General features: G+C 33.0%; 1 protein-coding gene across 1 annotated transcript; it reads right to left on the bottom strand.

The window, feature by feature from the left end:
- Positions 1 to 433: 433 nt before the first annotated feature.
- LOC128204536 (guanylate-binding protein 2-like) lies at positions 434 to 4,292 on the bottom strand. The gene is made up of 4 exons (XM_052905949.1): positions 4,224 to 4,292; positions 2,570 to 2,645; positions 965 to 1,366; positions 434 to 684 (listed from the first exon to the last, which is right to left on the bottom strand). The coding sequence occupies exons 1-4, from the start codon at positions 4,290 to 4,292 to the stop codon at positions 434 to 436; spliced, it is 798 nt and encodes a 265-aa protein (XP_052761909.1).
- Positions 4,293 to 13,733: the final 9,441 nt, after the last annotated feature.

The raw sequence follows: 13,733 nt of genomic DNA, 5'->3' as shown, positions 1-13,733 counted from the left end.
AACATGCAACAAAGCAATATATTTATCACGCATTAGCTTAATATAAATATTTAATGTTTTTTTTAAGTATGACGTAATATCAACGTTGATATAATATCGCTTCAATCAAAATGTATTTCCTTTACTCGCATTGCACATTTCGAAGCAATAAAAATTTGTGGAAGTCGAAAATATCTTGCTGGAAAATGTCCAAAATACTATAAAAGTTTGTGTGACGATGTATTTAAGTAGTATATATAGTTAGTTAAGTTAGTGAATTTACCTTCATTCAAAGACTTAAAAAGTATGATATGGTCGTATCAATTAAAGAAACATCTGGAAGTTAGAGTACTATGTTACACTCAAGGTGTACCCTTGTACTCAATATAATCTCAAGTCGTATACTTTTATTCAAAACTATATACCCTTACCGTGTTAAAGACTATGTTTCCAATCAGCTCGTCAATAATGACATTTTGAAAGACATGTTCAAGCGCTGCATCTCTCGCAACAACGCATAGCTAATATAGTTATGTCTTTTAAATGGCAATCCTAAATCTTCCATACGCCTTTTAAATATACTTGACGCAACTGTGCCGATTGTTTCGTTTTCTTTCACTGCTGCCATTGTGTACGTAGCATCAACATCAGAAGTACCATCTTTGGCAATGTTCTCAACAAAGCCACCGACCAGACTTGCAAACACTGCATTAGTGCATACAAATACATATAGATGTGTAATGTTTATAGGCAAATTGTTCGTATAAAGTTTACAAGTGGGTTGAATTTATCTGATTTGAAAGGTAAGTTCTGAATTAGTAGCGATTTAGATATAACTGTTTCTACCATTAATTCAATAAACCTGTGATTCTGAATCATTGCTTTAAGGTTATTTACAGCCACGAAAATCACAACATTTAGTTCGGGTGTTAAATGATTACTTCTTGTTTAATCCTGTTTGTAGCTAATGAGTACGATACCTCACCTGAACCATTTATGGGCTTACTAGCCACATGCCGTTTTGGTTGTTCATTGTGAACGTATTCAACCAACTGACGGATTGTTGTTTGGAACCGTGAGCATGTTCCAGAGAGTGGAGTGTTTTCCAGGTTTTCAATAAGGTCAACGTCGCCAGGAGGTGGCAATGCAAAGCATCTACGTGTTTGAAAACAATCTTTGATACTTTCTCTTGTCTTGTTGTATGTTTCCCTTTTCTCTGCTTTGTTTTCTAATGCAATTTTCAGGTATTCATCAGCTGTGATTGTTGGACCGTCTTTCGTTGCCAATTTCTTTGTAAAATTTCGCAGAACCAGGGCAAATGATGGCAAAACCATGTGTGAATTTCGATCATTGCATTTTCCATTAAACGTAATGTTCTTTGACATTTCTGAAACCAATCTGAATGTTATTTAGGATTTCAAATTTTAGTATTTCACACGCATGCACATAGCTATGCTCGCATCATGTTGTAGTTAATATGCTTTATGTCGGTAAACTTCAAATTAATACGTATCCGATCAAGAATTCTCTTTAAAAACAACGAACAAATTCAGCAGTCAACAAAAAGAAGAGAACACCATAACAACAGCACATACACAGATATATCGTCACATATTTTGCGTGTCTTCTCCCTTCAGATTCCATTGTATTATCTTAATAAAAAGTCATCTATCATTTATCCAAAAACATTTTGTTTTGGACGGGACAACTTCTATAACTTGTTGAATCAAATGTAATTATTTTTTATTGGCTTTTTTTTTACTTGTGGAAGTGGATAATGAATGCGTAGACACATTTTGCACACCATAAAGATACATTTATAAGGCGCGTTTTATGGTATATGTCCAGGAAAAAAGAGTGACAGTCCGAGCAAAGCAAGCAAAAATAAACGGTTTACATTTAACTGATATAGATAAATTTAGAGTTAATATATATGTGCTTACAGAAAACTCATGATATGTTTATAATTATATACTATCAAGTTTAGATGATACAACTTTTTTGGACCAGTGACATCTAACCGCACTTCTCAATAACGGTTAAGGTAATCATCGATAACTAAGTCGGAAGACGGACTACTTAAAGCGACTTCACTGTACGTACAAATCTCGCAAAAGGTACGAACGTTTGGCATACCTTTAAAATCATAACAATTAGTTCTACAAACTATGGTGAACAGACATATGCGACTTTAAACAGATATCTATGTCATGGAAATTTGTTATATCATCGGATTCTATATCCAACAGAAATAGTTAAAATACTTCAATTTGGAACTTTTAAAAGAAGATTATCATTAACGCCTTGTAATTGTACAATATAATTTGTACGGAGAAATTGTAAATGTTACCATAACGAAAGTTGGAAATCCTAAACAGGTTTGTCAACAACAATACTACGTTTTGCTGGTGGTTATCTTTCTACGGTATATCACGTGACATTTTCTGGAAGAAAAGTGCGGACATATAATGCATCAGGCGATTGAAAATAACAGTTTAGTATCCCAATTAAATTAAACCGTATGGTATTTATCGTATAAACGAACAAAAAGGATACTGCAAGTTTTTCAGGGAAGTTTGGTCAAACACACCTTCCATGTTGTAAATAAGAATACTGCTTAGGAGTGTGACAAGTGTGAAAATCGTCAGGTCACGGTCTTCATCATCCTGAAATCAATAGGACATACATTTTAAATTCGCATAAATATCATGGACTCTTTCAATGCCGTAATTAAACATAGCTGCTAAAATACTGTAAATATGGCATAAGAGTTGTATGTATATACCATCCGAAACCATATTTTTAATTTCTATTCAATCGATACACTCCTTGTTGTTATGGATATTTTTTAGTTCCAACATGAAACGAATAAAATTTACGACATAATAATGTTTGAAATCATAATCTACAATGTAGTTTTACTAAATTAAACATGATTTGATAGCAAGTTTCCAAATTTAAAATGTGCACATTTTACTCGCATTTATCGATTTTTCGAATGGTGTATTCGGAAAACCATAGAGTACATATATTGTATAAAACTATATTGGTGGAAAGGTCAGGGTACACACAATTTACAAAGATCTGATGTTCATGAAAGCTGGAACCAGCGCAAAACATGGGGAAAGTTAAATTGCCTGGGTTATTTCACTAACTCAAGCCGATAGTGTATATACTAAATAACGATAATTATAAAGAACAATTTGCGATATATTTATTTATTATTTCGATAATTTGGTATAAAATAGGGTTCGATGCATCTCTGTTTATGCCTGACTTGTTCAAGAATATCTATTTAGCGTTTTGTTATAGACGAACACTTATGCATTTACCTATCATACGATACATTCCATATAATAGAGCATTGGCATTTGACTGAACTGTCATCCTTAATATCTTTTCAAACATGGCACAGATTGAAACATAACCTGTAACCTGCTTATTTCAGCGCAGCATATCATATTTAGAGTTTCATACAAGCGTCAATTATTAAGTAGGCACGTGCATGTTTTTAAAATACATGGAGACGAAAGGCCACTAGCTAGGTATCCACATAATTCATGTAAACTCATGCATATGGAAACGCGGATGGCAGTTGTATTATATATTATTTAAAACCAGTTGAGCAAGTGATGAAATACCACACCTATTTTCGAGTGTTTGTCATTACGTTGAATAATCCCCGTTTAATACTTATCAAATCAACTAATTTATTTTCGAGGTTTGTGCGATTGATTGTGCTCTTCTTCGCGCTGTCCCTAGCTGATTCTTCTCTATAGAGCATTCTTATGATCCATTTTATTCAGAACAGTTGCAATCGAAGTTAATGTAAAAATACTTCTGTATCTATAATGAAGGTCATTTAAACATTTTGAAAAAACAACAACATTAAAATTGTATATTTGTACAAAATTCAACATAAAGAATATGATTCAGCATTAAATTTAGACTTGTATTCATTTACATCCTGATTCAGAATGAAAAAAATGTAAACCGGCGCCCTATTCACTGACGTCTTGAGTTTTAGATCCATGCTCAAAAAAGTTTCAATTCTTAAATATTTCAAAATATCTTTCTTAAAACCTTTTTAACAAAATATGTGTGCCAGAACAGCTTATTTGCTACAAATACGTAACTTTCACCAGTCTTACTATCATAAGAGCTATTTTATATCATAATTAAACTATTCAGTTTTGTTTTATGTGACTCAATACGTTAGAGAAGAAAAACTCAGATTCATATACCTTATCCACATCACCAAGACCCTCTGTGTCTAACAGCACTAAGACTGTATCCTCTTGTGTTGGGTGCATTTTGCACCACACCCATATTCCTTTTGTTGTTGAAGAAATTGATGGTCCTGTATGGAAACCTTCGAAACAGAAAACACCCATTAACCTCCATATACATCAACACAAAATATATTGAAATAAGTCACTACTAGTTTTCGTCAAATTTATGCTATATTGTACTTTTCATCGGAAGGGTATGTTACCATAAATAACACATTTATTTAAATCTAAATAATGCAGAAAAAACTGCTGTTCTAGACGTGATTAGTTTAAAGAACACATTATTTAAGTCTAAAACTATATCATTTAAAAGAAAGAAGTCATTGTTTTTTTATGTATATACCTGCAAATGTATATGGTACCTTCAATTTGACATTGCCTAAACCAAAATCAGGGCGGGAAACATTTGAACACGGCAGTGTTATTTCAAAAACAAAGGGTTGGAAGTAGAAAACGAGATTTAGATACGTTACTGCATTGGTCTCCTGACAGCTATCGTTTCCAAACGGAGTAAATTAGGCTGTACTTGTCACGCGGGTACTTATTCCGTTCTTATTAAAATTATTTCAAATAGTTGTGCCAATAATAAGTTATCGTTTAGATCTATGTGAAAATAAAAAATAGCACTATTTACTCACTCAAAATATCCGCATCTAAAAATAGAAAAATATTCCCCCTCCCGTTTGCCAACATTACACGAACTTCACAAATGTATCAACTGACAGTGATGTCTGGCCAGAAGTTGCTGAGAAAAAATGAGGCTTAGAAAAACAGAACAGAGGGAAATATTTAAAAACATATTGATGGTCAACTTATGTGAACAAATCAATAATATCATTAGGGCAATATTGAATATGATCAACATTCGACATATTGAAGTTGTTGGAAAATAAATTATGTTACATACAACACCTACACATGGCAATGTGATTTTTGTATGGTATCAAGAAGGTGCAGATTGACTCGTGGAAGTAGTTCACTCATCAAAATAGCGGGCAAAATACGGCCTCAAGTTTACCATCTTGATAGCGAGTACGTAGCGCGCATCTACTCATTAATTGTATGTTAAGTAACTTATAATGGTGGCTGGAAATCACATGCAGACAGGAATATCTATGTGCACTTTATGTGAAAATCACAGGGCTATTATTCTGTATCATACCCGAGTGGAACATTCCGCTTTTAAGAACCAACTAAGCTAGGTTCTTATCATTCATTTGAATGTTTCATTGAAATTCATTCAGCAGTTTTTGGGAGTTCACGCTGGATATAATCGCTATACATGTGCACTATATGTTGATATTCAAAGGACCATACTTATTTGAACAGTTACTTCGCCGAACAAGCTTACATGCTTACATTTAAAAGGTTCATCAAACCCCTCCCAGAAGTCTAAAAAAAAGAGAAGAAACTAAACTATGTGTACAATATATGTAAACAAATGACAAAGGCCATAGCTCTGTGTTACAAATAACTCTGAAAAAAACGTCTATTTTTAAGAAATTTTAAAAATGCCGTATATTTTGAAGAATGAGCTAGCAATAAGGTAAAAGTCAAAGCAGATTTACATTCTTCCATTCACTGCTTGACTGTTGCATTTTTACAATTAATAGTATTATAAATAGGAAGATTAAAGGCAAACAAAAAATTAGTTGCCATACAAAAAAAATGCTAAGAAACATCGCTTTTTGTTAAAAAGAAGAATTATGTATATCTTGCATTGATTTGCCTGACAATTGTAAAAATGGTGAACTTAAAACCATCTAGCTGTTCTGAATATTTTAATATACATATGGCTATTTTCTTTGAAAATATAACACTTTCTAGTTCGAAAGGTAATTGAATTTATGTAGATACGTAAATGATTGACAGTTTAACGAGTATATTTTATTAACAAAATGAAGTACTCCTTAAAGCTGCACTCTCACATATTTTGACAACTTTGTTTTATATTTTATTTTTGTTTTGTCTTGGAATGAGCCAGTTTCTGTGTAAATATATGTAGATAAGTGATATAAGCCTGCTGACAAAAGATCAGATCGCAGATTTACATATTCCGTTAAAAAAATGTTTTATGCCTAAAAGTGCTACTAACAGTTGGAAGAATAATGCATAAAACATCATTTTCTTAAAGCTGCACTCTCACAGATTGAACATTTTGGCAACTTTTTTTATGATTTGTCTTGGAATGTACTTTTTGCGAAAATCCATTTAAACCAGATATATAAGACTGCTGACAAAAATTAGATCGCAGATTTTTATATATCCCCAACGTACAAAATACCGGTGGTTACCTATTACCGGTGTAATCCGTAAAGTCTGAATTTCTAGATCACCAAGCAACACAAGACTTATAAATGTCCACTTGACACATTTCTAGTTTATTTGGCTTGTACATAAACATCACTTTTTCATAAGAGAATAAATCCCATGTAGGACATTTTGATCGCTTTAGAAATAATTGCTAAGATGTTTTGCATTTGAATCATGTTAAAAGCATACCGCACATTATTTGCAGTTATTGTGTTCATGATTGTGTTGAATTCTTTCTTTTTAAGATGCATCAGATGAAGTCTTTGACTACCTAGAAAGGGATTTTGTAAGCTAGTACTGGACTTGGAGACAGTCACTTGGAAATGATGATTGTGCAACAGCGGTTAAACATATGCAATAAATCATATGGTAATTTCTTTTCAACTCAATGAATATTTAAGTGATCACCCACAAATAAAGTGATTCTCAAATAATTCCAATTTCCACTTTGATTTTGTAATCCGGTATTCTTCATTACGACTTCTGCAGTAACGTATGAATTCCTTAGAAACTGATGTCTAAACTAAAAGTTATTTAGTTTCAAAGATTATGAAACAAGTTGTTACAACAATATAATAATCACCTTTTGGCACGATGTTAAGCAAGGTTTGGCCTTGTTGAGGAAATCGTAGACCTTGTAGTACCCTTAAGGAACCCACTTGTCTGACTTAGTGACTACAATCCAAACTCACAATGTATTCCTTAACAATCACTTCATAAGCAACCAAGGACTTCCTTATCAAATACCTCATTAACAGCAGCCAATGACTTCCATAAAAATGATGACTTCCTAAACAATCCATGGCTTCTTTATCAACCAATGATTGCCTTAGCAACTACCTTCATCCATAGCAACAAATGAATTCCCATTCAACCAATGACTTCCTTAGCATCCAATTCCTTCCAACGCATCCATTAACTACCTTTATAGGCACCAATGCCTTATTTAGCAACCACTTTTTTCCTGAGCAACAGCCAACATCCATAGCAACCAATTACTTCCTTAGTAATCATTGACTTCCATAGCAACTTTCAGGTTCATTACCATAACATCCATTGACCATGGGAACAACCAGCTTACCATACTTCTCATTTCTGTTAACAAAGAGCAGCCTTCTTTGAAGAGTCCTTATCAACCATCAAATAACACAGCAATCACAAACCTGCTAAACAAATAGCAACACCTTTCATAACCAGTTGTTACCACTGACTCGTTGGTCATTTTAATCAGGTGATCAATTAAGGGCCATGCTGGCCCTTTTGTTTTTAATGTACATTTCCTTAGCTTATTCATTTAATTCAGCAAATGTATAAACATAGTGTACAATTCTGGATACTTTCAAGTTTTGTCAATAATATATATTATCAATGTTTTAATTTTCAAACAGGTGACCAGACCGGGAGGAAACTAGGGAAATGGTTATCCAAGTGCTTGGTTGATAAGAGGAGCCACAGCATAAAACATTACTGCACAAAGTGGTGTGCTTTGCTAACACCTATGATTGTGATTTGATAAAAAAGCAATGAATGAACGCTCATTATTCATAACTCTAACTAAAACATTGATGTCAAAGGTTGTCAATTTTCAACATATATGGTATTTGAGATCCTGATCTATAGTTGTGTGCAATGAATTATCAAAGAAAAACAAAAGAGTGGACAACAAAATGAATTGCATAATGCACCAGTCAATTGTAACCACACCCCCGCCCCCCAGGTCCGGGGAATAACGGGGACTTTTGACTTTCGGTCCAGCCTACCCCAGGTAAAATTCCCTGAACTGATGGTAAAATCCCTGCTAAATTCCCCTGCACCCAACAGACCCTAGGTAAGAAAAAACCACCGCATTCACACCCAGTATACCCCCGGACGGAGGTGGTGGTGGTTACAATTGACATGTGCATTACCCACTACCCATTTACACCAGTAATTTATATTTATATTTGATAGAGATGCCTCTTGTCAAAGTTTTTGAAGGGTATGAATGTCAGAACTACCTGCCTATGGCCTTTCAAGATTTAATAACATTGTTAAACTAAAGAAATTATTATTTAATTTATACTAGATCTTTGATAAGAGTGACCCCTTTGATAAATCTGGAGAAAAACTATTAGGACTAGGTTCTGTATTTGTCCATAATTTGTCATATGACATGTAAGCAGGAGTTCATTCCTTCAAAGAATTGTGAATCTTATATAATTATGTATTTGACATCTTATGAATTTTATCACACTTCAACCTAGAGGCAGTTCAAATAATAATGCTATGATTGAACCAATCCTGAATTAGGGCAAGAATTCCAAACAAGACAGTATACATCTAGTATCATGTATTTTTGATAATTTTGAAATCATAGTCGTGATTAAATCTAAAAGGATGTTAAAGCTGCACTGTCACTGATTAAGAGTTTTCGCTTTTGCTTTGAAAAATTTAATTAAAATAGGCTGATTTTTGCATGAATGCCTTCAATCCAGTCATAAAAGATAGCTCTCAATGAAACAGAACTCATTTGTCTGAAAAACTGCCAAAAATGTCATTTCTCCTCAAGCATTATTAACCATTAAACATAGATTTTCAAATGGTAATAGGGAAAACTGTGATTTTGTATGCAGTCTCATATAACTGTTATCAGACATGTGCACAAAAGTTTTTCATTCCGAGTTAAAAATAATAAAAATTCATATATCTGTGAGAGTGCAGCATTAATAATGAAAACAATTATTGAAAATGGTATTTCCAACTGTGTATAATAATGCTACAACAATTTACCTTCTACTAGCACATTGAATTACAAGTTCCGCTTTTTCAAAGAAAACGGGCGTATTTCCAGCAATATTTTTGTTGTAGCTTTTTTTATAAGAGACATTGGCAAAAACTGTTTATAGATTGTGTTTTAAGGAAAATTACTACATATGTGTATGTTTTATAGACAGTACTCCAATTCTCTTTAATATTATGTTTGTTTCATTTAAGGCTTTTGTGTGTTTTAGGGCTGTTTCAGACCATTCCTGATATCGTATTTTTATATAAACCTGGCAATCATAATTGCATACCTCTTTGCAAAAGAATGATAAACATTCACAGAAATTTAACAATGACGGAATTTTTCAAATTTTTACGCAACATAAGAAGACTTTTGTATTTTGGCCCAGCTGATGTTATTATATTGTTGATTAACATAAGCTTACAAGCAAATTAACAGGCAGAATAGATAAAGAAAAGATGAGCATGTAGTCTTGTTTTGCATAAAGAAGTAAGGGGCTTAGCTAGCCCTTTATATGTGGATTCATAATTGCTAGGTGGGTCTCGGGGCATGCCCCCGTCAGAATATTTTGAAAATTATGGTGCATTCTGGGCGTTCTGAGATGCTTTATTTTGTACTGGAAAATAAAAATGACAGTAGGATCATGTAGTCAAGTACGCATACTGCAACTTTGGCTGATTTTTTTAATGTTTTTATCAGAATCATGTGGATTCATCCGCGTAATAGTGTTATATGCAGCTTCACGGACAGACATTTTAGACTTATGTAGACGTTTGCAAGGCAAGGCTTGGCAAACCAAAGTGCCTGTCTCATTATATTGGTTACAAAGTGCTTTTGCATGTTGTTTGCAATTGTGCATTTTGCGCGACTGGTAAATATCTGCAATATAAAAACTTAAAATTCTTTGACACCTAGGTGACCAAATTTCAAAAAATTTCATTTCATTTGTCAAACATTGTGCCCCAAAACAACATTTCACATAAGTATGTAGTTTCTTTACTTAAAGTCTATTATACTGTAATATAAAATATATTTAAAAACAGTAATTCTGGTAATTTTATTGCGAAATTTGACAAAGTTATTGGCAAAATGCAGAAATTTTCATATTTTTATAGAGCAACACCTCTCTATTCAAATAGAAAATAGTGCACGTCACCACAATGTATATAGACTATAACAGAGGTTCAAATCTAGAGGTAGAGAATAGTCCACGCTTCCACAATGTATATAGACTAAAACAGAGGAGTTTAAGTAAAGTTTCAAAATCTCTGGCTGTATGCATTGCATATATATAGAGAACAGAGGTGTTGAAGCACTGCTTCAACACCTCTGAGAATGAATAGAGTATAGTGCACGCTTCCACAATGTATATAGACTATAACAGAGGAGTTGAAGTAAATCTTCAAAATCTCTGGCTGTATACATTGCATAGATAACAGAGGTGTTGAAGCACTGCTTCAACACCTCTGAGAATGAATAGAGTATAGTGCACGCTTCCACAATGTATATAGACTATAACAGAGTAGTTGAAGTAAATCTTCAAAATCTCTGGCTGTATACATTGTATAGTAACAGGGGTGTTGAAGCACTGCTTCAACACCTCTAAGAATGAATAGAGCATATACTGTGCACAGTTTATACTGGTATAGAATATAACACCAGTGTATGTACTGTCGCGGTATATCGTGCATACCCATATAATGTATAGAGTCGATGCACTGCGTTGACATCTAAGATCTCAATCTCAACTTGGACTAAGCATATAGCTGTGTTTAAATGTTATAACTAAGTTAAAGGTTTTAATCGACAATGCCGCCGATGCCGCCTAAGCTAAAACCGCTTCCAAGGCTATAAAAATCCCGACCTTTTACTTCGAAAAAAGGTGAGATACCATTTTAGTACTTATGTAAGTTATCGTGTTAGTAATTACCGCAGAGGGTGATTTGTTCTTTCTATAAAACATAAACAATGCGTTTACTCTTCTGCAAATGAATAATAAATACGCTGCTTTACTTAGGCACCTTGCATAAAAAAACATTTAAATAGCTTACCGGACGTTAGGTATCGAAGCTCAATTTGAAAGGTTTTGTTCAATATTTAAACCTTATAGTATTTCAGATTTCAGTGTAAAATAGAGCATTATATTTAGGACTCCAAATTTAAAATAGCAATCCATTTGTCTAATTCAAAGTTGGAGCGGGTCAAAACCTCAATTGTAACACATTCAATATTAAAAGAAATCATTGTTTACGTCAAAATGATATGAAAGATTCTTAAATGTCTATGTGTTCCAAAAAGGACTAAATCATGTTACACACATTGTTTTCGCAGTGTTTACGCCTTTCATCAAGTTTAAGCGGAGTATCAGTACCATTTTTAACTGTAAGCTAATATAAATATGAAAAAATATAATGAAATTAATTACCTTTCTTCCATCAACTTCCCAACCATAAAAATATTTTTTTTCCATTTTCTGACACAATGCCGGGTTTCACTGATATAGTTTTGTATGTTTACCACCGTCTACATAGACAAAAGCTTATCAAATTGGGACATCATGCCTTGGTTGAAATGCATGGCTGATGTTGTTTAATATCGGCTTGCTATGTCGATTTTCATCTCTGTTAGTATAAATCAGTATTTTTTTATAGAATGAAGTAAGTTATTTAGTAGCCTAAAATACAACAAAAACATTGTCAGCAGATTTTTCTTATTAGGCAGTAGTTTGTTTTAATTATGATAAATGCTCACCGGAGATTAGTCTACCATTATTATACACACATTCATCTGCCAAATTATATAAAAACATATGTTCAATATTATTTTTTAAGTCATATTTTTACGCTGATGCTGTAAAAGGGGTAACACACGTAATATATCAACTTACCATTCCCTTATTGGTTTAAGGTTATCTCCACGAAAAACACGTAACAATTATTAGCTTGACCACTATATAAAGACAATGATTTGTTCCAAAATGCCGATTTTTGTAAACAATGCCAGCGTTTTTCATAAAAATATACTGTTTTTTTACGATTGCTTCAAACTATCAATTGGTGTCGGTCATAGTAGGAGTATCAGTCGTATAATGGTTTTGGGCCTAGTACAGAGTCATAATGTAACCCTGGTATAAGATACTATTGATATTGAACGTGAGCCAGTGCATTACTTAGGTGTGGCCTGTAAAATAAGTTCAGCAAACTTATAAACCTTATAGGAACCTAATTATGGCCTGTATTATGAGTTGAGCAAATTATAACATAAATAGAAACTTATTCATGTCCCGTATTTTAAGTTTAGCAAACATATAAATGTTATAGGTATGATCTTAAGTATGTTTGGCCTATATAATGAGTTTTACTTTGCAGTCAAACATGGAAGAAAAATTCTAACAAAAACCTATTTTTCTTAAAACTGTTCCGTGCTATACTATTCGAGTATTCTCCAAAATTGTGTATCAGTATGGATATTGATGTTTTTTGAATGTGGGAAAATAATGTTGAACTTGTCCACTTGTTAATCTTAGCGCAAACTACACTCCTCAAAATACAACTTTACGTTTGAGTCATCTGGATCATACTATAGAGTTTTACGATTTTGAAATGACAATATCTATTCCACAAATTACGATAAAGTAAAACGTCAACTGTATAATAACATTTACCTGGCCTAGACTGGATGTCACCAACATTGTTTTAGCATACATACATCAGCTTTAAATATATATATATATACAAATGTGAAGAAAGAGGTTGAAGTTTGATGGTTTGAAAAGATAAATGCACTACAAAACAGATCGTATATAAGATAAAGATTTCAAAATACCATACTTAAAACGATAGCTTGATAAATGAAATCACTGATAAACGGAGCCGTTAACCGAGAGACTTTACTTTGTTTAATTAAATTCTCTGCATGTGGAAAACTTGTGACATGCTAAATCAACTGATTAAAATATTATACAATGGTCCACATGTCAACGTTTTAAAATGGTCGCCTAACATTCTTTCTGTAACCCAAATGTCAACAATAAAATATACGTGGGTGATCCGTCCTGTATGTGAAAGTAATGCATGTGCGTCATAATAAAAATATAGCTGTTTCATCGTGGTATGGTTATTTGATTTTTAAAGTGTTTGAAACATTAAAAAGATAACCCTTATTCCTCCAATATTGGAAAAACGTTTCATAAAATAATTCTTTTGAAAATAAATTAAATCAATTTGGCAAATAGAACATATTTTCAGCTGAATAACTGTTCAAACAAACGTCAATGTGTTGCAACTGCCATTTATTATTTCCTTTACGTATGTCAAAATACAAACACACTTTAAACCATAGTTTTGCCCTTGGCTTTCAATACACAAATATGACAAATCTGTTTT

This window comes from Mya arenaria, chromosome 10 (assembly GCF_026914265.1).
Source record: "Mya arenaria isolate MELC-2E11 chromosome 10, ASM2691426v1".
Lineage (NCBI taxonomy): Eukaryota > Metazoa > Mollusca > Bivalvia > Myida > Myidae > Mya > Mya arenaria.
Note: the sequence above shows the minus strand (reverse complement) of the source record. Positions and strands in the feature narration are given on the sequence as shown.

Bases quoted from the DNA above. Each gene is read 5' to 3' on its own strand.
- LOC128204536 (XM_052905949.1), bottom strand. From the start codon at position 4,292: ATGCACCCAACACAAGAGGATACAGTCTTAGTGCTGTTAGACACAGAG. The intron at 2,646-4,223 runs GTATATGAATCT...TATTGATTTCAG, and splicing joins GTCTTGGTGATGTGGATAAG to GATGATGAAGACCGTGACCT. The intron at 1,367-2,569 runs GTGTGTTTGACC...GATTGGTTTCAG, and splicing joins TCTTATTTACAACATGGAAG to AAATGTCAAAGAACATTACG.